At 48.2% G+C, this 25912-nt stretch overlaps 1 protein-coding gene across 5 annotated transcripts in view; it reads right to left on the bottom strand.

The window, feature by feature from the left end:
* Positions 1–25912, bottom strand: part of CLEC16A (C-type lectin domain containing 16A) — a 234824-nt gene that overhangs the window by 208615 nt on the left and 297 nt on the right. For 3 of the 5 annotated variants that reach the window (XM_005224670.5, XM_005224672.5, XM_024985300.2), the window contains exons 1-3: positions 25478–25722; positions 12379–12507; positions 5276–5409 (exon numbers count right to left, since the gene is read on the bottom strand). In XM_005224670.5, the coding sequence (XP_005224727.1) occupies positions 5276–5409; positions 12379–12507; positions 25478–25557 (343 nt within the window). In that variant the 5' untranslated portion in view covers positions 25558–25722. Of the gene's footprint in view, positions 1–5275; positions 5410–12378; positions 12508–25477; positions 25723–25912 lie in introns of those variants that run through there. The other 2 variants (XM_059881546.1, XM_059881547.1) reach the window with 2 other exon arrangements.

Here is a 25912-nt window from a genome sequence, read left to right as displayed (position 1 = left end):
CTACCCAAAGCGATCTATAGATTTAATGTGATCCCTATCAAATTACCCATGACATCTTTCACAGAAGTAGAAAAAATAATCCTAAAATTTATATGAAAGACCCAGAACTGCCACAGTAATCCTGAGGGAAAAGAACAAAGTTAGAGGCATAACCCTCCCAGATTTCAGACAATACTACAAAGTCACAGTCATCAAAGCAGTGTGGTATTGGCACAAAAACAGACAGATTTATGGACCAGAATAGAGGTCCCAGAAGTAAACTCTCACACCTACAATCGATTAATCTTCAACAAAGGAGGCAAGAATATACAATCACAAAAAGGCAGTCTCTTCAGCAAGCGGTGTTCAAAAGCGAGAGACCCACATGTAACTAAATGACGTGAGAACATACCCTTTTACCATACACAAAAAGAAATTCAAAAATGGCTTAAAGACTTAAATTCATGACATCAGAAAACTCCTAGAAGAGAACAGAGGCAAAACATTCTCTGACACAAATCGTACCAATGTTTTCTTGGTCAGTCTCCGAAAGCAATAGAAATAAAAACAAAAATAAACAAATGGGACCCAATCAAATTTATAAGCTTTTACACAGCAAAGGAATCCATAAACAAAATGAAAAGACAAACTACAGAATGGGAGAAAATATTTGCAAATGATGTGACCAAGAAGGTTTAATTTCCAAAATATACAAACAGTTCACATAGCTCAATATCAACAAAAACAAACAACTCAATCAAAAAATGGGGAGAGAAGACCTAAACAGACATCTCTCCAAAGAAGACATACAGATGGCCAACAGTCACAAGAAAAGATGCTCAACATCGCTAATTATTAGAGAAATGAAAATCAAAACTACAATGAGTTGATCACCTCATTCTGGTCAGAGGTGATATCATATCACCTCATTCTGGTCAAAATGGCAATCACCAAAAAGTCTACAAATAATAAATGCTGGAGAGGGTGTGGAGAAAAGGGAACCCTCCTGCACTGTTGGTGGGAATGCAAACTGGTGCAGCCATGATGCAGAACACGATGGCGGTTCCTTAACAAACTAAAAATAGAACTAGAATATGACCCATCAACTCCACCCCTGGTCATATATCCAGAAAAGATGAAAACTCTAGTTCGAAAAGACACGCGCACCCCAGTGCTCAGAGCAGTACTATTTATAATAGCCAAGACATGGAAGCAATCCAGGTGTCCATCAACAGATGAATGGATAAAGATGATGTCACACACACACACAGAGGGATATCAGCCCCCCAAAAAATGAAATACTACCATTCACAGCAACAAGGACGGACCTAGAGATTTTCACACCAAGTGAAGTAAGTCAGACAAAGACAAATATACTGTGATATCACTTTTATGTGGAATCTTAAAAAAAATGATACAAAGGAACTTATTACAAAATAGAAACAAACTCACGGACAACAAACTTCTGGTTGCCAAAGGGTAAACGCAGGGCAGGGGTAAACTTGAAATTTGAGATCAACAGATATACACGGCTATATATAAACATATATTTATTTTATACTACATATATTTTATGTTATGTATAATATTTTATACTATATAAATATATATTTTATACTATATATATTCTGCTAAGTTGCTTCAGTCGTGTCCGACTCTTTGTGACCCCATGGACTGTAGCCCACCAGGCTCCTCTGTCCAGCAGATTCTCCAGACAAGAACACTGGAGTGGGTTGCCACACCCTCCTCCAGGGGATCTTCCCAACCCAGGGATCAAACCCAGGTCTCCCTCACTGCAGGCATATTCTTTACTGTCTGACACCAGGGTTGCCTATAATATACTAGTATCACTACGTATAAAATAAATAACAAAGACCTACTGTATAGCACAGGGAACTATATTCAATAGCTTATAAAAAAATGAGGTTACATATACCACAAATCTAAGTGTATAGCTTGATATATGTGGCAGTGTATATATTTATGAATTTTAAGTACTTGTACTTATGTGTGTATATATACTTGTGTGTACGTATATATATGCATATATATGTACACATACACACACCTCTCACACATTTTAGGTGTCCAGCGCGATGAATTTTTGCAAATAAATGCAACAGGTAAGCACCACCTTGATCAGATAGTGCATTTCCAGCTCCTGAAAGACACTCACACCCCTGCTCCATCCGTTCCCTGTCCCCAAGACAGCCCCTCAGCCTAACTTCCAGCACCGCAGACTCGTTCTGCCTGATCCTGAGCTCCGTGTATGTGGACTCACATGGGAAGCCCCCGCCTAGTGTGTGGCCTCTCACCACGGCCCAGTTACCCACGTCTCTTCCTTTGTCTCCTTCTGGCTATACAGTATCCTGTTCTTGGAACAGTCCACGACCTACCCACCCAGAAGCCACACTTGCAACGAGCAGCCAGTAAGGCTGCTTCACTCTACTGTCTGGCCGGCTGTGGTCAGCGGGGGCCGAATGGGCCGGCAGGAGAAGGGATGTCGGCCCTGCTGTGACTGCTGAGTGGTTCCCAGGCCGCTAGAGACACAGACGCCTGTGCTGGCTGCTGGGGGTGAGCGGCCTCCAGCCTCCCGGCTGCACCCCGAGCTGGAAGAGCCCCGTGCTCCCATGACTCCCCCGCGGGACTTTTCTGGGCCTCCAGACCGGACTCCGTGGGTGGCGGGGCCACGGTGGGGGCGGTGCAGGCGCCTCTATTATTCGACTGGGATTTTTCTACTATGCCCTCTCTGTGTGGCCGGCTTTCTGTGGTATGCTTTTATAATAAACCCAGGAGTCTCTAAGTAATCTCAGTCTCTCGGGCCTGCTGTCACTTAGGTCACCAAACCCCACAGGCAACAGGTGTACCCGTGAAATGGCTGCCTGTAATAACGAAAACCCGGAAACCACCTAAATGCCCGCGGTCACGTTAAGTAAGTTATGGCCCAGAAAGAGGCGGCTCTTAAACCAAACAAGGCTGGGATGCATGAATGGACAACATGAAAATCTAAGATACGCTAGTTAAGTTCGGAAAAAAAAAATGAAGCAGACAGCAAAACGATAGAGGTTAACACTGAGCTGTTGGGGTGAAATTCTCCAGAACTTCTGCTTTCTATAGCTTTTTCATTGGACTTTTTGTTGTTTTACAATGGAGACATTTTCTTCCTATAATCAGAAAATTAAAAGCAAAAGTCACCCATCCTTCTCACTCCCATACATCCAAGTTCTATAAAAACAGTACTTTTTGCTGCCTTGGTGGGGCTTATGAAAGTGCTCTGATGAATTCCCTGCAGGGCCAGCACCATCTGCCTGGGTTTTCTTACAGCACAATACACTTTTTAGCCCTGAGGCAAGAGAGGCCGTATGATCCAGAAAGCCCAGAATTTTCTATCGCCCCCAACCCCCTCTTCAATCCTGTAGCCCTGAGGTCAGCTGGGTCACCAGAGAACAGCCACTTGGGGGAACACTGGCTTTAAGGATAAAACCAGCTTTAATTGGAAACTTCCAGCTGCCAGACCCCACGCTACGCTGCGCACACCCGCTCTCACGCTTATCCTCAAGCCACTGCAATCTGCAGGTACTCGGATTGTCTCCACTTCAGAGAGGCAGAAACTGCCGCTTGGCGGGTCAACATCCTGGAATAGGCGTGGGGCGTATGTTGGCAGTACCAGGCCTGGGACTTGCTTGGCTCTCAGTCCATGATTTGCAATACGGAGCTGGGCCTTCCCCTCTCGGAGTTTTCAGAAACTGCCCGCAATTCACATCCAGCGTAACCAAAGCTGTTAACAGGGAAACCACTCAGGGAGAGTGAGTCAAATCGCATTTGCCAATTCACAATGGGGGAAGCCTCAGGAGTCTCCTGGGACAGTAGTGCCATCTAGTGGCCACTTCCTGGGACAGCAGCACCATCCAGTGGCCGCATCCCAGGACAGCAGCGCCATCTAGTGGCCATCAGCCAGAAGCTCTTTCCTCCCCTGCCTCCTCCCTCCTCAGGGGAAATGCCGCCATTCTCTTTTACTGGAAGCTTTTCTCAATCCTGTCTTGGGGGCCAAGAGCCTGCCTGTGACACAGGCATCCCATCACTTGTCTTCTCTTCCCTGCTTCCAGCAGGCAGGCCCTGAGGCTTGGTGCAGTTATCTTGGAATAAAAAAGCTTTTGATCAAGCACGGAGGATTAGGAGCCAAATCAGGGTTTCACACCCTGGGCACTGTTGACATTTTGGGCTAACTACTCCTTTATTGCGGGGGGCTGTCCTGCATGTTGTAGGATTTTAACAGCATCACTGACCTCTACCCAGAGGCCAGTAGCACAGCTCCCCAGGAATGTCTCCAGACACTGACAAATGTTCATTGGGAGCACAGTCACCCCCAGTTGATGACCACTGAGTTAATCTGCCTGGGCTGAAACCCATTCTGGATTCCGGCCTTGCTAGAGCTGTGACCTGGGGCCAGAGAGTCAAACTCTCTGAGCATTAAACGAGGGCACTCAGCACCTGCCTCGCAGCGTGGCTGTTTCAGATCACGAGCCCGGGGCTCAGCAAGGGCAGGGAGAGGCTCCGAGTCACCCTCACCAGTGCGGCAGTGGAGCTGAAGCAGGCAGGGCAGGGGCCAAAGCCACGCCCTGGCCACGTTCTTCCCCATCCTGCTGCTTCCAATGCTTATTCTGTTGGCTGTCTACTCAGTGACCCAAGCTCTTTAATAACAGGTTATAAAGAAGACACGCAAATGCCCTCAGAACCACCCAGCAGAGGGGAGCCCTCTCTCAGCCCTGCACAGCACCCTACCATGCAGGGATTAAAAATGGCACTAGGGCCTGAACTGTGTGCCCCCAAAACTCATGTGCTGAAACCCTAACCCCCAAAGGAACTGCATCTGGAGACAGAGGCTTTCAGGAGGTAATTAAAGGTCACATGAGGTCAGAGGGTGGGGCCCTGATCCAAGACTAGTGTCTTTACAAGAAAAGGAAGAGACATCAGAATCCTCTCTCCACGTGCACAGAGGAGAGACCATGTGAGGACATAAAGAGAGTGAGGCTCTGCAAACCAGGAAGACAGGCCTCCCCAGAAGTCAGCCCCGGCGCCGCCATGATCGTGGACTGCCAGGGCGAGCACTGTGAGAAACGCATTTCTGTCGTCTGAGCCGCCCAGCCTGGGGCACGCGGTCTGGCAGCCCAAGCACACCAAGACACACGGTGAGCACAGACATTCTCAAAGCAACACGAAAACCATGGCACACGACATGTAGCGACACCCAGCTACCTGACCCTGGTGTGGAGGCCAGGGTCAGGACTGTCCTTACAAAGTGAGGTCTCGTGGCTGATGTTCTCAAAGAGGATGTTTAGGGTCTGCAGCAGCTGAACGCACACGTAGCGGCCCGACTTCTGCCGCAGGATGTTCAAGAAGAAAACGAACATGTTCTTCTCCAGGAAGAAGCTACGGAGAGAAGGGGACAGCGTCAGTGGTCTTCCACTCGTAGAAATGCGCGTCATCCTCTGGTTACACACCCAGCACACGTGGCGGAGCAGCCAGGCCACACCACACGCATGGGCTTGGCTTCCAAGACACCCAGTTCCCACGACGCTGTATTCCACTCAGAGAAATGCAACCTTTCAGACTCTCTTCCTGGAATGTGGGAACAGTGCTGATTCTGGGAAGTGGTGAACTTCCAGATTTCGGACAGAGGGGGAAAGGTCTTTCCCAACTAAATGATGACACAGTGATCTATCTACGCTTCTAAAACCAACACGCAGCCGTTTTCCATCCACATTTTACAAACTTAGTTTTCCCCACTAAGTCTCCTTCCTTAGCCTTCATAGCTCTGAGTGCTCACCAGCAACCTAGGAACCAGAGTAATTCCCCGCAAAGGGGCACGAGGGTGCTGAATAGTCAAAGAGTTTGGGTGGTTTCTCAGCTGGCAAGTTGGTCATTTCCACATCTAGGGAATGAGAACTGCAAGGAAAGAGAAAGTGCTGATGCGGTCATGGGACACCAGCCAGCCCCCAGGCCTTTCTCTTCCTGCACAGACTATTTGCCTGCATGCAGGCTGGGGGCACTGACTTTGGGGGGCACACAATGGCTCTTTTAATCTTGAAATGGAGATCCCCTAATGCCTTTCTTTAAAGGAAGAAAATGTTTTTAGTTATGTTCTCCATATTCAAGCTAAGGGGCTTCCCTGGTGCCTCACTGGTAAAGAATCTTCTTGCCAATGCAGGAGACGCAGGTTCAATCCCTGGGTCAGGAAGATACCTTGGAGAAGGAAATGGCTACCCATCCCAGTATGCCTGTCTGGAAAATCCCATGGACAGATGGGCCTGGTGGGCTACAATCCATGGCGTTACAAAGAGTCAGGCCTGACTTAGTGACTAAACAACAACAATTCAAGCTGAGACCAGGTCACCTCTCATCTAGGACGCTCAGGACATCCTAGCCATCTCGTGGATCTGCTGTTGGCTCAGTCTTGGGGCCTCTCTCTTCCTGCCGCCATCAGCTCCCTGCTGGTAGGACCATGGCCTGGCACTGGCTCGGGCCTGCAGACCTTCTGTCTGAACGGGCAGATGAATCAATAAATCTGACCTTAGAGGGACCCTAAATTCTTTCCCAAGGGAGTCTGTGTGCCAACAAATGCCATCCACAATGACCCCCAGAATATTTCTATCATTTGACGAGTCGTGTCTTCCTTTGCTTCAGGTTGTATAAAGCAGTGACTGCCAAGTGTCACCCAATAAGTTCACTGCAGCCCGATGACCAGCTTGGGAACTTGTCAACATGCCTGTACCTAGATCTTGTCCAGGGGTAGATTCCATATGTCTAGTGTGAAATTTGGGTGCCTGGATTTTTACAACCCCCTAGAGGCGTGAGGGGATCCTTGGGAAAGTGGCTAATTCTAGGGCTGGGGCAGGGAACATGCCAGGTGAGCCTGGAGCACCACAGGGGACCAGAAAGTAAGGACGTGCTCCAAAATCCAAAAGGACGGGGGTGTGTCACAGGGACACAGGAAGTGACCTGAAAGAGCCCCCAATGCTCAAAGCCGGAACAACGCCAGCACAAAATAAATCACAGAGCGCTGGGTTATCATCCAGAGTACAAAATAAACACCCACGAGTCCAATCTTGCAGATACTGTTTTTTTACAAATTGAAACCTTTTGTTGAGCAAGTGTGTTGGCGCCATTTTCCCAACAGCATTATTTCTTATACGTATGCTGATTTTGCAGACACAAGGCCACTGCACCCTTGACAGACTACAGAATGTTGCTGCTAAGTCGCCTCAGTCGTGTCCGACTCTGTGCGACCCCATAGACGGCAGCCCACCAGGCTCCCCCGTCCCTGGGATTCTCCAGGCAAGAACACTGGAGTGGGTTGCCATTTCCTCCTCCAATGCATGAAAGTGAAAAGTCAAAGTGAAGTTGCTCAGTCGTGCCCGACTCTTAGTGACCCCATGGACTGCAGCCCACCAGGCTCCTCCGTCCATGGGATTTTCCAGGCAAGAGTACTGGAGTGGGGTGCCATTGCCTTCTCCGACAGAATAGTGTGACCATAACTTATATGCACTGGGACTACCAAAAAAAATTCACGTGACTCGCTTATACTGTACTGTTCACCTTGCTGAGGTGGCCTGGAACCAAACCTGCAAAATCGCCAAGAGATGTATATAAATAAATGACTGGGTAGATTAATAAATGAGGAGAGGAGACAAATCTGCTATGCAGAAGAATTCCAACTATCATCTGTAGATTCGTCCTCCTTCAAGAAGGTGGAGCTTAATTCCCACACCCCAGGAAGCTGGACTTAGTGACTCACTTTGGAGACCAGTATAGGGGAGGAGGAAAGAGTAACCTTGGGGTAGAAAACCCTGGCAGATATCAGCTGCACCAAGTGATCCGGTTAACCCACCAGGGACCATGTGGCTGTCAGGAACAATGACATTCCTCGAGGGGAAGGGCACTTCCCCAGGAAGCAGTCGTCCCCAAAACTTCCAGGCTGGTCAGGAGAGAAACAGCAAAGAAACCCAGACTGGGGGACACTCTACAAGACAGCTGGCCAGTCCTTCTCAAGACTATCAAGGTCATAAACAAGAGAAAACTGAACAATTGTCACAGACCACAGGACACCGGGGAGACATAACCACCAAGTGCATTGTGGCACCTGGATTAGGATCCCAGAGCAGAAAGAGGGTGTTAATGGAAAAACTGGTAGATTCCAAATCAAGTCTGGAGTTGACGTAATAGTGGTGTTTTGACAAATGATGTTAACAGGGGAACAGGGTGAGGGGTAAATGGAAGCCTTCTGTGTAATCTAAAATCTACAATTATCCAGAAACTTTAAAATGGACTAAAAACAAATTCTCCTGGGGCCTCTGCAGGGCAGTGATTTAAGAATAACTGGGCCTCTGAGAGCTCGGCAGTTTCTCTAAGATGACAAGTGGACTAAAAAAATCCATTCTAGTACAGGTGACTCTCTGTTCGTTTCTAAGGCAAACCATTCAGTATCACAGTAATCCAAGTCTATGCCCCAATCACAACTGCCGAAGATGCTGAACAGTTCTATGAGGACCTACAAGACCTTCAAGAACACCAGAAAAAGATGTTCTTTTCATCACAGGGGACTGGAATGCAAAAGCAGGAAGTCAAGAGACACCTTGCAAGTTTGGCCTTGGAGTGCAAAATGAAGCAGGGCAAAGGCTAACAGAGTTTTGCCAACAGAACGCCCTGGTCACAGAAAACACCCTCTTTCAACAACACAAGAGACAACTCTACACATGGATGTCACCAGATGGTCAATACCGAAATCAGATGAATTATATTCTTTGCAGTGGAAAATGGAGAAGCTCTATACAGTCAGCAAAAACAAGACCTGGAGCTGACTGTCGTACAGATCATGAACTCCTTACTGCCAATACAGATCATGAACTACTTATTGAAGAAAGTAGGGAAAACCACTAGACCATTCACGTATGACCTAAATTAAATTCCTTACAATTATACAGTGGAAGAGAAGGCAATGGCACCCCACTCCAGGACTCTTGCCTGGAAAATCCCATGGACGGAGGAGACTGGTAGGCTGCAGTCCATGGGGTCGCTAAGAGTCGGACACAACTGAGCAACTTCACTTTCACTTTTCACTTTCATGCATTGGAGGAGGAAATGGCAACCCACTCCAGTGTTCTTGCCTGGAGAATCCCAGGGACGGGGGAGCCTGGTGGGCTGCCGTCTCTGGGGTCACACAGAGTCGGACACGACTGAAGTGACTTAGCAGTAGCAGTGACAAATAGATTCAAAGGATTAGTCTGATAAGAGTGCCTGAAGAACTATGGACAGAGATTCGTGTACAGGTGGTGATCAAAACCATCCCCAAGAAAAAGAAATGCAAAAAGGCAAAATGGTTGTCTGAGGAGTCCTTACAAATAGCTATGAAAAGAAGAGAAGTGAAAGGCAAAGGAGAAAAGGGAAGATATGCCCATTTGAATGCAGAGTTCCAAAGAACAGCAAGGAGAGATGAGAAACCCTTCCTAAGTGATCAATGCAAAGAAATAGAAGGAAACAATAGAATGGGAAAGACTAGAGATCTCTTCAAGAAAATTAGAGATACCAAGGGAACATTACATGCAAAGATGGGCTCGATAAAGGACAGAATATGGACCTAACAGAAGTAGAAGATATTAAGAAGAGGTGGCAAGAATACACAGAAGAACTATACAAAAAAGATCTTAATGACCCAGATAACCATGATGGTATGATCACTCACCTAGAGCAGACATCCTAGAGTGCAAAGTCAAATGGGCATTAGGAAGCATCACTACGAACAAAGCTACTGGAGGTGATGGAATTCCAGCTGAGCTATTTGAAATCCTAAAAGATGATGCTGTGAAAGTGTTGCACTTACTATGCCAGCAAATTTGGAAAACTCAGCAATGGCCACAGGACTGGAAAAAGTCAGTTTTCATTCCAATCTCAAAGAAAGGCAATGCCAAAGAATGCTCAAACTACTGCACAATTGCACTCATCCCATATGCTAGTAAAGTAATGTTCAAAATTCTCTGAGCCAGGCTTCAGCAGTACATGAACCAAGAAGTTCCAGGTATTCAATCTGGATTTAGAAAAGGCAGAGGAACCAGCAATCAAATTGCCAACATCCAATGGATCACAGAAAAAGCAAGCGAATTCCAGAAAAACACCTGCTTCTGCTTTACTGACTACACTAAAGCCTTTGACTGAGTGGATCACAACAAACTGGAAAATTCTTAAACAGATGGGAATACCAGACCACCTTACCTGCTTCCTGAGAAATCTGCATGCAGGTCAAGAAGCAACAGTTAGAACTGGTCATGGAATAATGGACTGGTTCAAAATTGGGAAAGGGGTACATCAAGGCTGTATACTGTCACCCGGCTTACTTAACTTATATGCAGAGTACACCATGCACATCAATAACCTCAGATATGCAGATGACACCACCCTCATGGCAGAAAGCAGAGAGAAACTAAAGAGCATCTTGACAAAAGTGAAAGAGGAGAGGGAAAAAGCTGGCTTAAAACTCAACATTCAGAAAACGAAGATCATGGCATCTGGTCCCATCACTTCATGGCAAATAAATGGGGAAACCATGAAAACAGTAAGAAACTTTATTTTCTTGGGCTCCAAAATCACTGCAGATGGTAATTGGCAGCAATGAAATTAAAAGACGCTTGCTCCTTGGAAGAAAAGTTATGACTAACCTAGACAGCATATTCAAAAGCAGAGACATGGCTTTGCTGACAAAGGTCCGTCTAGTCAAGGCTATGGTTTTTTGAGTAGTTGTGTATGGATGTGAGAATTGAACCATAAAGAAAGCTGAGCGCCAAAGAAGTGATGCTTTTGAACTGTGGTGTTGGAGGAAAACTCTTGAGAGTCCCTTGGACAGCAAGGAGATCCAATCAGTCCATCCTAAAGGAGATCAGTCCTGAATATCCATTGGAAGGACTGACGCTGAGGCTGGATACTCCAGTACTCTGGCCACCTGATGTGAAGAACTGACTCACTAGAAAAGACCCTGATGCTGGGAAAGATTGAAGGCGGGAGGAGAAGGGGATGACAGAGGATGAGATGGTTGGATGGCATCACTGACTCAATGGATATGAGTTTGAGCAAGCTCCAGGAGTTGGTGATGGACAGAGGACCCTGGCGTGCTGCAGTCCATGAGGTCGCAAAGAGTCGGATACAACTGAGCAATTGAACTGAGTAAAGATGACACGGTTTCTCATCTTTCACCCAAGCATCTCTCTCATTTCCATAAACAGATACCAAGCAACCAACAAACAGTAAAGTCCCCACAGATCCTGAAAGGCAACTCGTCCTGCTTACAAGCAACACCTGTTTATTACTCAGGTTTTCCTTAGGGAACCCAAGCAGTGTCACAGGTCTGTATTTCACACCATTTGCATTTTCCACAAGTAGCTCCATCTGATGAAAACCTCATTGATGAAAATACAGAACCAGCCAGAAAATCAGAATATCTAATAAGGAAGCCGGGTTGGAAAGGGAACACCTGTATTTGTTTTAAGTGGTTTTACTAAGTGGCCTCAATAGTTTCAATTGAGATTAGTTTATATAAAAATAAAATCTGTGTTTGGTGGTTGTCACAACCCCAATCCTTCTGCGTTCAGACGTTGGAACAGGTCTGTTGGGGAAAGCAGTTCATGGGTTATGGCCTTTGCTTCTTAATTATCCAGTAGGGGCACCTTCTAAAATGATCATTTGCTAATATTTCTCGAGTGCCTACTCTGTACCAGGCACTGGGCAAGGAACTTGCTCTCTCTCACTTAACGATGAGGAAACTGAGGCAGGCCTAAGCCTGTTCACCAAGGAAGTGTGAGAGTGAGGAGAAACCCCTCCATGGACTTTGGCTTCTTCACTTAGCAGCTGCGTGACCTTGAGCATAAACATCTGTGGGGGCGGGGATAAAGGTGGGGAGGGCAGCAGGTCCTCCACCCTGGAGGAGCCGGGAGACTTCCTCATAGGAGGATCATCCCATCATGAGCTCAGCACTGCGGCCAGCACCAGGGAGCACAATTTCGGCTAACCCTCAGCGTCCCCCACCCCCACCCTCACCCCAGGGAAGGCTCTTTTCAGTTCACTTGGAATCTAACACCCAAGACATTTTCTCTTTCCTTTGGGGGAGATAATCAGACATGACTTGGAAAATTATCCATGACATTTTCAGATTTCTCCAGGGACACTCATTTCCATAACTTGCCCGTTTTCAGCAGGCATTTCTACAGCATTTCAAGGACATTTGAGAGAGAGAGAGAGAGAGAAGGTGCAGGACCAAACTGGCGTCAAACCCTGACGTCATTGGGAATGACTCATGGCTCGCATTTAGAAAAACATGCAAAGGGAGAAGAAGGATCAAAAAACAGACACCCTTACTCAAACACAGAGCTGTCATTCTGGTCCCCCCAGATGAGGATCTCGGTGATGGACCGGATGGTCTCCACCAGCAGGTTCCTGTTCTGCTCTGTGACGGTGGTGTTCTTGGTCAACACGTGGTACAGGTACCTGAGAGGAAGGGAAGAAAGGAGAACTCAAGGTGACCGCCAGAACGGAAGCCAGGCCCAGGGACCATGAGCGGCATGTTATCAACAGTTTGGCTGGGTGTTTTTCAGACTTGGTGGTCAGCACAATTCCCATTCAGAGGAGACGTAACTCACCACCCGAGAATAAAGGCAGACGACACTTCGAACTGTTACATAACCAGCAACTTACCAACCCAAACCGAAGCAAGACTGCCAAGCTTTTGAAGACAGGTGTGCTCACGCTCCAGTGTGGGCAAGAGAATGGCCTCGACAGCGGGACAAAGCGGGGACAGAGCCCACCGGAGACTCAAGTGCAGGGGTGCGGAGGGAAGGCCAGGCGGTGGCCTTTTTCACACTCTCAGGTGGTTCTGAGGCTGCTGGAACCAATGGAGATGCACAGCTCAGCGCCAAACGCCTAAGAGCTGCTGTCTGGCTGCTGCAGAGATGAGACCTGGAGTCACAGGTCAGGGAGGATAGGGCCCAGAGCCAGCGGCTGGGGCACAAATCACAAGCCACCATGATCGCCCCTGGAATGCCCTAATTCCCCTTCACAGGACTGATGGCTCAGATGAAGTGGGTGGCCTGCAGTTCAAGGGCAGTGATCTTACCCGCTGTGTGCAGCTGGAAGTGGAGTGGATTCGAGAGGCAATGACGAGGTACCTCACCCACCCACACGTGCAGAGACCAGAGGCCCGGCCTTATCCTGGCGGGCAAGAGAATCGCAGAGGCCATTCCTGAGCAGCGCAGGGACCAGCAGCCTGGCCAATGCCCTGGGAGTGCTGCCTGGCTCAGGTTTCAAGAGAGCGTCTCCCAGGCCCGCAGACTGAGGCCAGTTCAGCTTGCCAAGGTCCTAACCAACCAGCAAACTCTTCCACGTATGTCAAAACCCAGCTCAGTCACCTTTCGGTGAAGCCTTCTTCAAGAACCTCCCTCCCGCTCTCCTGCCCGAGTGGATTTGCTTGCTCCCTCCTCTCTGGCACCTCTGTACCCAGATGCATTTGCTGCTGCACAGACCACTCTGATTTGCAGTGATCTGCCTCCTTCACGAGACCTGAGTTCCCTGAGGTCAGGAACATCATCTTACTGATCCTGGTGACCCCAAAAGACTCCAGAATGTCTGATACACTGTAGGTGCTCAATATATGGTGAATGGGAGTGGGGGGCCCATTTTCACAGATAAAAGGTAGATCAGAGTATACAAGACAAAATATAGTCAAGGAGTTAAACACAGCAAGTAGTGGCAAAGAACGGCAGCGAAGAGTTCAAACCTTCGGCCCCAACAGAGAGACCTGGGCTTGATTCCTGGCCGTGTCACCTGCTGCGCGAGGCCTTCCATGAAGCATTTCACTTCTCTGAGGCCCGGGGTCTACAGCAGTCAAGGCCTCCTTGCTGGACTGTTCCAGAGATTCTGTGATGACACGCTGAAAAAGCCAAGCCCTGCGCCTGCCACACGGAAAGTGCTCACAGGAGGCAGGGCTACCGGCTACAGCCATTACCACCCTGTGGTTGTTCTGGGGAGGGCCATTGTTAAAACCATTATTTAAACTCTAAAAGGAATACTCCACGAACACAGGAAGGACAGACAGGCTGGATCCACACAGTCATGAAAAGAGGACTTCACGGCAGGAGTTATAAGAAGGTCCAGAGAAACCAGAGCAGGAAGTGGGGAGTCTGGTATGAGCTGGGTGACATCAAGCAAGCGACTTACTCTGTGTATCTCAGTTATCTCACCTGTAAAATGGGAGCGGCACCAGCATATGAATCCTTTAGTACCTATTACGGTGTCTTAGGAACAACCAAGTTAAAAGGTAGATAACTAACCTGGCAGTTCCCATGCATGACACAAGTGCCAGCTATTACTGTCGTTATCATTGCCTTCACCAGATAATCCCTGAAAGAAATTCTGGTAACTACGAGGAGGCCCTTACAGACAAACCCAGTGTGAGGGTGGGTGTCAAGTTCTCAAAAGAGGATTCTCGGCACTCCCACGTGCGGTGCATGGCCTGCATGACTGGCCCTGCGTGCAGGCGGGCCTTCCTGTGACCCTCATACTCGCAGTAACCTGGGGACACACAGCTTGCTAGCAACGCACAGGCCAGGAAGGGACCTGAGGGGCACTCAGCAGCTCATCCACAGCCCCGGGGCAGAAGCTGTCTGAGGGCTCCAGCCCACCCCACACCTCTGCAGACCTTGCGACTCTCTGCCTTTCTCAGTGGTGCCATCTGCTGGCAAGTGGTGATGCAGCACCAGGGTCTCACATGACCATGACTGAAGGTGGGTGTCTTTTCACACGTTCAGAGCCATCTAAATATTCTCCTTTGTGAGGTGCCTGTGCGAGTTTTTTGCCCACTTTTTACTAGGTAGAGAACCTTTTTTCTTATTAATTTGATGGAGTTTATGCATTCTGAATACAAAACCCTTACTGGATACATGAAAGTGAAGTCAAGTGAAGTCACTCAGTCGTGTCCAACTCTTTGTGACCCTATGGACTGTAGCCCGCCAAGCTCCTCTTCCATGGGATTTTCCAGGCAAGAACACTGGAGTGGGTTGCCATGTCCTTCTCCAGGGGATCTTCCGGACCCAGGGATCGAACCTGGGTCTCCCGCATTGCAGGCAGACGCTTTACCCTCTGAGCCACCGGGCAAGCCCCTACTGGACATATACCTATGGCAAATGTTTTCTCTGAACGCAGTTTGCCTTTTCACTCTCTTTACAGTGGTCTTTTGATGAGGAAAAGTTTCAAATTTTAATGTGGTCCAATTTATCAATCTTTCCCTTGGATAGTGCTTTTTGTATCCACCTAAAGGAATCCTTACCTACCCGAAGGTCATGAAGAAATACTGTTTTTTTCTTTTAAAAAGGTATTGTTTTACCTTTCACATTCTGACTTAGCGCACACCTGAAACTCACTTTTCTGTATAGCATAAGATATTAGCCAAAATTCATTTTTCCCATATGGCGATCTAGTTGATTCAGCATCATATACTGGAAACGTCCTCATTCCTCCAAAGACACCAATGTCGACTTTGTCGTTAATCAGGTGACCACTTGGAACTCTTTCTGGATGCTCCAGTTCTGCTGATCTGTTTGTTTACCTTTGTGCCAACACCATGTTATCTGATCGCTGAAGCCTTATAATAAATCTTGCAATGTGATGTCTTCCAACTTCTTCCCTTATTTTTCCATTATTATATTGGCTATTCTTGCCCCTTTGAATTTCCATATACATTTTAAAATCACCTTCTCAATTTCCACAAAAAAATATCTGCTAAGATTTCCTTTAAGACTGCCCTAAATCTCTAGCTAAATATGGAGAGAACTGACATCTTTTTGAAAGTGTAACGTGAAGACATTTACATTTCCTTCAAGGTTTGCTGGATGGGGGCTTGTGCATCTTTTGTTAGATTTATTCCTAGGTATTTGATGGGTTTTTTGATGCTGCTGTAAATGGGAGTGTTTTAAAATATTCATTTTCTAAATGTTTGTTGTTGGTGGATGCAAACACCCACCAGATCTCAAGCTCTAAATTCCCACTGCCGCTGGTTCATTCTTTTGCCACCACAACGCCCAAGCACACTGTTTCAGGTCACGTTTTAGAGAGAGCCCCTCGATATATGTCTGCTTAAATGTGGTGAGGGGAAACAAGAAAGCTGAATGGATGAAAGGTTAATATTTTAATGTTGCATCTAATTCCAGAGCTTTGGAAGATCAAATAATTCAACCACCTCAGAAACACTAATACAATATTAATATAATAACTTTCTGGTTTTAAACATAACACTATTTTAGAAAGATTGGAAACTTCAACAACAAAAAGAAAGATGACCACTGCTGGAGTTGCAGTGTATTTCCTTGGGTCTTTTTCTTTGCTATGTAATCTACACTCTTGAGCTCACGTGTGCATGTGTGCTAAGCCGCTTCGGTCGCGTCCAGCTCTTTGCGACCCTATATTCCAACTCTTTGTGACCCTATATTCCAACTCTTTGTGACCCTATGTACTACAGCCCCTGCCAGGCTCCTCTGTCCACGAGATACTTGAGCTCACGTGTGCGTGTGTGCTAAGCCGCTTTGCTCGTGTCTGACTCTTTGCGACCCTATGTACTACAGCCCCTGCCGGGCTCCTCTGTCCATGAGATACTTGAGCTGATGCTGTATGTCTGTTACCATGTCCATCTTTCTTCCCGCCTCCGGCTAAAATAAAACCATTTCTGTTACTGGTAACTGTTCACAAGCGTCAGTAGTGGCTACATAGCACACCACTGAAAGGACAACACAGCAGCCACTCTTATCCTGAGCCTCAGAAATGAACAACAGTGTTATGATATCACCACAACATCCCCACCTGCAAGGCTGCTGTTCTGTGTATATCAGTTTCTAAGGACAGAGTGACAGATCTTTCTCTTACAATGATAATGACTGTTACGACAACAGTTTCTCTCAAACTCTGTGTGTGTGTGTCCATTTTAACCACCATCATTACAGAGACAGTCGCAGCCTCCTATTGCCAGGTCTCCATTCTGAGGGCCTCAGATGAGCTCACTCATAAACCCGTACAACAATCCTGCCAGGCTGATGCCCTGGAGCCCAGGATCCGCCCGGAGTCCCAACACAGGGACAGGGCGCCCAGGCAGTGAGCCCACACTTATAACCATCGTAATGCAGAAGATGCAAACAATGACTTAACCGCTTTTATTAGTCAAGCATTTCCATGAAGTGATGAACGCCTAGCACCCAAGACATACACAACAAACCAAAAAGGCATGGCTACATGTATCCGATCTTAAGGGAAGTCCTTATCATGGACCCTTATGCCACTTCTCTGGAAAACAGCCCGCATTATCATGTCTCCAGCGGAAATTCTGCAGAAATGTAGAATCTCAATTTCAAACTTTCACACAGGAGCCAACTCTACTCTGAGAGACAAACTGGAATTCGAAACGCCTGGAGACAGAAACACGGCAGCCTGTTACCAGCGTGCCTGCCACACACCAGGCTCATCCCCAAGGACTCTAACAGGAGACAGATCCCTCCTCCACGGACCCTGCTTCCTCAAGAGACTCACTTATTTTCCAAGTCAAACCATCACAGTAAGTAATAATTATATCCACTTCAGAGGCAGACGTACTAAGTTGAAGTTCATACAAGTTTTATGACTTGTATCATGCACTGCAAGGAAATCAAAACAGTCGATCCTGAAGGAAATCAACCTTGAATATTCAATGGAAGGACTGATGCTGAAGTTGAAGCTCCAATACTCTGGCTACCTGGTTTGAAGAGCCAACTCATTGGAAAAGATCCTGATGCTGGGAAAGACTGAAGGCAAAAGGAGAAGGGGGTGACAGAGGATGAGATGGCTAGATAGCATCACCAACTCAATGGACATGAATTTGAGCAAACTCCAGGAGAAAGAGGAGGACAGAGGATCTCGGCGTGCTGTAGTCCATGGGGTCACAGAGTCAGACGTGACTTAGCAACTGAACAAGCACCATGCACTTATGTGTCAGTTACCGTTACAGGAAGGATACGGCCTGGGCGGGGCTAGGAATCTACTTCCCCAAAGCACACCCCATCCCCCAGATAACAATGTCTGGGGTGGGGGGACATGGAGCCTGGGGCTGTTTGACCTCTTCAGCACCAGGGCAGACACTTCCCAGAGGGTTCCACTCTGTGTCCTGAAAACCTCCACTTGGTCAGCATCCAGCCCTCTGGCCAGCAGGGCAAGGAGCAGCTACAGGCAGGGTGGACGCAGACTAGATTAGGAGAAGGTGTCACAGGCGGCGCCTCTCCCAGTGAATCACCTCTGAAAGATGTCAAACTGGGCCAGCAAGTGAGGCCAGGTCTCAGATGCCGGGGAGCATTTCAGCCCTAGAAAAAGTCACAGCTCCAGCCCAGCCCTGTGCCCAAACAGGCAAGAGCAAACTGTTGTTAAGAAAAGGCAGGCCACAGAGTAATGGAAATAAAAGCAAAAATAAACAAACGGGACCTAATTAAACTTAAAAGCTTTTGCACAACAAAGGAAACTATAAGCAAGGTAAAAAGACAGCCTTCAGAATGGGAGAAAATAATAGCAAATGAAGCAACTGACAAAGAATTAATCTCAAAAATACACAAGCAGCTCATGCAACTCAATACCAGAAAAATAAACGACCCAAAAAATGGGCCAAAGAACTAAACAGACATTTCTCGAAAGAAGACATACAGATGGCTAACAAACACATGAAAAGATGCTCAACATCACTCATTATCAGAGAAATGCAAATCAAAACCACAATGAGGTGTCATCTCAGGCCGGTCAGAATGGCTGCTATCAAAAAGTCTACAACAATAAATGCTGGAGAGAGTGCGGAGAAAAGGGAACACTCTTACCCTGTTGGTGGGAATGCAAACTAGTACAGCTACTATGGAGAAGAGTCTAGAGATTCCCTAAAAAACTGGAAATAGAACTGCCATCAGTTCAGTTCAGTCACTCAGTCGTGTCCCACTCTTTTCGATCCCATGAATCGCAGCACGCCAGGCCTCCCTGTCCATCACCAACTCCCAGAGTTCACTCAAACTCACGTCAATCGAGTCAGTGATCCCATCCAGCCATCTCATCCTCTGTCGTCCCCTTCTCCTCCTGCCCCCAGTTCCTCCCAGCATCAGGGTCTTTTCACATGAGTCAACTCTTTGCATGAGGTGGCCAAAGTATTGGAGTTTCAGCTTCAGCATTAGTCCTTCCAAAGAACACCCAGGACTGATCTCCTTTAGGATGGACTGGTTGGATCTCCTTGCAGTCCAAGGGACTCTTAAGAGTCTTCTCCAACACCACAGTTCAAAAGCATCAAATCTTTGGTGCTCAGCTTTCTCTGTAGTCCAACTCTCACATCCATACATGACCACTGGAAAAACCACAGCCTTGACTAGATGGACCTTTGTTGGCAAAGTAATATCTCTGCTTTTGAATATGCTATCTAGGTTGGTCATCACTTTCCTTCCAAGGAGTAAGTGTCTTTTAATTTCATGGCTGCAATCACCATCTGCAGTGATTTTGGAGCCCCCCAAAATAAAGTCTGACACTGTTTCCACTGTTTCCCCATCTATCTGCCATGAAGTGATGGGGCCAGATGCCATGATTTTAGTTTTCTGAATGTTGAGCTTTAAGCCAACTTTTTCACTCTCCCCTTTCACTTTCATCAACAGGCTTTTCAGTTCCTCTTCACTTTCTGCCATAAGGGTGGTGTCATCTGCCACACAACCCAGCAATCCCACTGCTGGGCATACACACCGAGGAAACCAGAACTGAAAGAGACACGTGTACCCCAATGTTCATCACAGCACTGTTTACAATAGTGAGGACATGGAAGGAACCTAGATGTCCATCAGCAGATGAATGGATAAGAAAGCTGTGGTACATATACACAATGGAGTATTACTCAGCCATTAAAAAGAACACATTTGAATCAGTTCTAATGAGGTGGATGAAACTTGAGCCTATTATACAGAGTGAACTAAGTCAGAAAGAGAAACACCAATACAGTATATTAACACATATAAATGGAATTTAGAAAGATGGTAACGATGACCCTATACATGAGACAGCAAAAGAGACACAGATGTAAAGAACAGACTTTTGGACTCTGTGGGGGAAGGCGAGGGTGTGATGATTTAAGAGAATAGCATTGAAACATGTATATTACCATATGTGAAATCCATGACCAGTCCAAGTTCAATGCATGAAGCAGGGCACTCAAAGCTGGTACACTTGGATAACCCTGAGGGATGGGATGGGGAGGGAGTGGGAGGGGGGTTTGGGATGGGGTGGGGGGTCACATGTACACCCGTGGCTGATTCATGTCAATGTATGGCAAAACCACCACAATATTATAAAGTAATTAGCCTCCAATTAAAATTAATTAATTAATTAAAAAAAAAAAAAAAAGAGGAGGCAGGCCAGCATTTGCCTCTTTTGTACATCCTATGACAAACCCCTGCTGATCTTTTACTGTGTGCCAGGCCCTGTCCTGGCATCTGACAACTCCCCTGGGGAACAAGCCGCCCAGGTCTCTGTCCCCCTGAGGCTCACGGTCAAATTTGGGAGAAACAAACACACACATATTCAACATCATTTTCCACCGTGAAAGGACACGCCTGAGGAACCCCGGCCAGGCGTGCTGGGGATCTAACTCACAGCTGAGATCTGACATCCTACCCTCACTGACTGTCAATAGGAGACAGCAGGCGTCCTAAGGGGGCGCCCCTCCAGCTTGGCCTCCAAACTCGGGCCAGACCAGAGCATGCGGCTCCCCGCTTGCTCTCAGCCTGGTGTCCAGATTCCTCAGCAGGACCTGGGCTCTGTGGCCTCTCCCGTCCCACAGCTCTGCACTCAGGTCCTCCACCCACTCTTGCCCTGACTGCTCCCCTTACCTAACAGCCTGCCTCCCCGCTGCAGGCTTCCCAGACGCCGCATCCTCTGCCTGCAGCATCCCCACTTCCAGCCCCTGACTGCCTGGAACAACCGCTCATCCTTCACATCTCCACGTAAACCGCTGTCTGCCTACTGAGGATGCTCCTGGCTCGCCAGCCGGGGTTAGAGGGTCTCCATCTATGCTCCCAAGCTGGACAGGTGGGCACGGAGCCTGGAGCACTCAGAAGGCCTGGAGGAACTTTAGACGTGACAAAACAGGTGCCTCAAAGAGTGATACGATGAGTATGATATTCTGAGAAAATGAATCTGGCTATACAGTGCCCTGAGCTCTGAAAATAACCAGCACGATCTTAGGGAAAGTTGAACATACCAAGAGCAGGTGAACGTCTGCCTGCTGGGCGTCACTCCTCTTCTTCATTTGCCGGTGCTGAACCATCCCTTTCTCTCATTCTCTGCCCACTAGCCTGGAAGGAGCTGATGCCACTCTGACTCCAGGGAAGGGCCTAGTAGAGCACCCATGCCCCCGCCACAGTGACTGACTCAGGGACAGGCACGAGACCCCAGGTCGGTGCAACGATACTCACTTCCAGACTTCTGCCAGAAGCATTAAGAAAAGAAGCTTGCTTTTTCGCAGGGGTTGCTAAGCTGATTGGATGTAATGGAGCATTCTGAGAATGACACCAACCGAGAAGAAAGCAGAGACGAGAGGTGGGAAGAAGCACATACTGACAACTTCGTCTGAACACCCAGACTCAGCCACAGCTTAGCTAGGACAGTGTGTTCAGTGGCAAGAGTCAATCAGATCCATTTGGGGCTGAAGGTGATTTCAGCGGGGCTTCCATCATTTGCAACCAAGAATCTTAACCCAGACCCAAAGGAGATCAGAGTTAAGGCAATGACCCAACCCAACAACAAGAAAGTTCCAGCCGTTTGTGGACTCGCAGTCCCTAGTGAAGGGGATGCCTCAGTATCGATCAGACATCTCCATCAGCCAACGTTCTGCTCGTCCATGTGATAGCCTTGCCATTGGTCTGGCCGATAAACCACCCATGATGTGCAGCAAACCACTTCTTACTATTTCAATCTGCCTCAACTAAACCACTAACTCCATTCAGTAGACAAAGACCACAGTACACAGCTTCCCACTATTTAGCAGAAGTAAAACCCTATCTTACAAGAAAAATTTGTTTTCCAGTTTGAAAGCTAGGAATGTTATGAATAATGTAGTTCAGAAAAGGTTTCCAGATCTCTGTACTATCGTCTAAATTGTTCTGTATATTTCAAACTTCTCTTAAAAGTAAAGTCTATTTTAAAAAGGGGGCGGGGGAGGGCTTCCCTGGTGGCACAGTGGCTAAGAATCTGCCTGGGAAGATCCCACATGCCACGGGGCAACTAAGCTCCTGCACCACAACTCCTGAGCCCGCATTCCAGAGCCCTCAAGCCGCAACTACAGAGCCTGTGCGTCACAGCTACTGAAGCCTGCGTGCCCTAGAGCCTGAAGCTACTGGGCCAGCACCCCAGAGCCCGTGCTCCACAAGGAGAGAGGCCACCGCAATGAGAAGCCCGTGCACCGAAACTAGAGAGTAGCCCCCAGTCACCGCAGCTACAGAAAAGCCCATGCAGCAACGAAGACCCAGCACAGTAAAAAATAAACATTAAAAAAAAAAAGGAAGCCTGTTCCCAGATGCTTTGTGTGCCCCCTCCCCAAACTGTCCTTCTGAATTCATTTCAATATTTTAATCTCTCTACCCGCACTGCCCCAGGTCAGGGCAAGAGCGCATTAGGAACTGTCACCTGTGGAGTGACCGATTCGTACTGGTTGCCGAGGACTTTCCTGGCCTTAGCACCGAAAGGGCCACGTCCTGGGAAATCCCTCAGTCCAGGCACCCAGGATGGTTTGTTACCCTGTGTATCAGATGAAGCCTTGTTCTGCCTCTAGCCTTGTGTCCTGTAACTGCAGCCCCACCTCCACACTCCAGATACCCCAGAGCCCCCCTCCCACATCCTGCAGCTCCACGTGGGGCTCCTGCTTGTCCCTGACTGCTCTACTCTGGCTGCCTCCCCCAGAGAGCACCCAAGAAGGATTCCCCCAGAGCCCTGAACCCACAGCGACCCCCACACTTGTCAAACCACAGTCACTGGCTGTCTTCCCCACCAGCCTGAGAGCTTCCTCGGGAAATGGGCTGTTCTGTGCCCAAGTGCTGCTTATGGCACTGTTTATAGTATTCTTTCCCAGGTCATTTTGGGATCTTCTAAGCTCCCCTCCAATACACAGATCGGTAGGTTCTTCAGGCTATAATATGGATTAAGCTGATCTGCTGATCCAGGGCAGGCAACTCAGGTTTCCAAAAAGCACCCCACAGGTGCTGTGACCTAAACAATGAACCTGGGCAGTTCCCAGGATACTTCAAAGGAACCCGAATCCTTTATCATTCCCTGGTTGGCTAGACTGCCAAGATGCCCCATTGGGCAGTGAGATTCAGCCAGGTTGAAAGTCTTCCCAAACTAACTTTTAGGATTTTTACTCAAAAAGACAGCATAATGAGTGCAAACCCTGAAGTCAAATCCTGGCTTTGACGCTTTTCAGCTGTTGTCACCTTGGGTAAGTGACTTAACATCTTCGGACCTTAGTTTCCACTCTAGAAAATGGAAACAATAATACTTCCAACAACTCATAAGACTTGTGAGGACTAAAGGAAATAACACACAGGAAGTCCTTAACAAGCACCTGGCACTGAACATGCCTTCGATAATCACCAAAGTAATTTAAAAGGGCTCAAGTCAGGCAGAGTTAGGTGAGAGCCTGCAGGCACCTGTGTGCTGGCAGCATGCCCAACCTCCCTTAGATAACCCTCCACCCCTTCTCAGCCTCATCCACCCAGCACCTAAATTCCTGAAATCCTTAAGCCTCTCCCTTTCCCGTCCAGCTGCCCTCCCATCTAAGATTCCTGCCTCCCTACACAGCCCCATCTTTGTCCTTGGCCTCTCTCCTCCCCATGGCCTCTTTCATCCCAACCCCACAAACCCATTCCTCGCTACGTAATGACTCCTCCTGACTCCCACTCTTTGAGACCTACAAATATTTATTAAGTGCCTGCTCCCTGCTAGAAAGGCACAGCTGAGAATTACGGCATCGCTTGTGCACGTGCGCCCAGTCGTGTCTGACTCTTCTCGACCCCATGGACTGTAGCCCGCCAGGCTCCTCTGTCCATGGGGATTCCCCAGGCGAGAATACTGCAGTGGGTTGCCATTTCCTTCTCCAGGGTATCTTCCCCACCCAGGAGTCACACCTGGGTCTCCTGCATTGCAAGCAAATTGTTTACCATCTGAGCCACCAGGGAAACCCCTATTTTCCATTAACCCTCCCCACCAACCTTAAAAAATCCTAATCTCTGCCTGTATGCTCTGCACCTCTCCCCATTCATTCATTTTTCTCTTTCTTTAAGCATCCGTCAAGATTCTATTGGGTGCCAGGCACACAGCTAGATGTTGGGAATACAGCTTGTGAGCAAAACAAGCCCTCCTGGAAGTACCAGCTTAGTAACAGACACAAAGTGGTAAAAACACAAAGGATAATTGCAGGTAGTGGAGATGAATCAAATGAATGAAATCAAGAGAAAGATCTAACAGAAAGGAACTGGGGCAAGGGAAGCACTTTAGGTAGGGATGTCTGGGAAGGGCTTGCCCCACTGATCAACACAGCTACCATTATTAGCTGCCTACTGTATAAGAGACGCTGGCTCAATCTCTTTACACGCACAACATTACGGAATCTTTGCACAGTGTTCACCATCCCTATTTGCAGTTGAGGAATCAGAGTCTCAGAAAGGTGAAGCAATTTGGCCAAGGTCACACAGCCATTCAATGATGAAATCGGGATCTGAATGTAGCCACTCTGTGTACTCTTGCTTCCCAGATCCACCTTGCCACCTACCTCCCCGTGAGTTCTACTTCTAACTCTTCATACTCCCCTAAGAAACTAGTTAGGATTTTTTTTTTTTTAATTTTTGTCCTTTACTGAGCACTGGTAGAAGCTTCCACCTTTATGTACATTTTCTAACCCTACCCTCAAAACAATCGTAGAAAGCAGGTGCTGTCACTATAGTCATTTTACAACTGAAGAAACTGAGGCCTAAATTCACGCACTTAAATTCAAACCCACATCTGTCTGGCTCCAGGATCCAGACCTCTGACCCCTTAAGAGGTCCAGCCTAAGAAATACCGCCCCGGGGAAGCTTGGTGCCCATCGTCCAGCCCCGGCGAGAACAAGGTCTGCATCCAACTGAAATCTGCATCTGTAATACTGAGACTCTGAGAAGCGGAGCGACTTGCCCAAGGTCACATAAGAGAGGAGCTACGAGGTCGGGGTTCGAAGCCCGGCGCCGTATGTCCAGAGCCATAGCTCTTAACCAGCGCACAGCCTTCCCCGAGCGCCTCCCTCGGCCCTCCGCCTCCGCTTTCACCCTTCCCAGCGCCTCCGGTCGGGGTCTACGCGCCCCCAACCCCAGCTCCCGCCCCGCGGCCTCCCCTCCTGCCCCAATACACTCACTTGAGGTGGTCCAGGGAGTGGATGTTGCGCGAAGACTTGCCATGGCCCCCGCCCACCCAGCTCCGCGAGCGGCCAAACATCTCGGTGGTCCCGGCCAGTCGTTCGCCTCACGGTCTCATGCCCGAGCGGCCGACCGGCTGGGCGCCCGTGGCGGCGGCACAAGCAGAGGAGGCAGAGGCGCGGGTGGTGGAGACACCGCCAACCACCTTCCTCCCCGGCCCACAGCCCCGCACTGACATTCAGCCGGAACCGGCCGTTCGACCGCCGCGCTTTACGGCCAGCTGCCGCGAGGAATGCTGGGAAATGCAGTTCGCTCGCGAGGCCCCCGTGGACGGGACTCTGCGAAGGAACTACAAAGCCCGACGTGCATCACGCAACCGCGGGCCCGGGGCCTTGGAAAAGAGGCGGGGCGAGAGGAGGGGAGTCCGCAGTATC

The sequence above is a fragment of the Bos taurus genome, chromosome 25 (genome assembly GCF_002263795.3).
Source record: "Bos taurus isolate L1 Dominette 01449 registration number 42190680 breed Hereford chromosome 25, ARS-UCD2.0, whole genome shotgun sequence".
In the NCBI taxonomy this organism is placed as follows: Eukaryota; Metazoa; Chordata; class Mammalia; order Artiodactyla; family Bovidae; genus Bos; species Bos taurus.
Note: the sequence above shows the minus strand (reverse complement) of the source record. Positions and strands in the feature narration are given on the sequence as shown.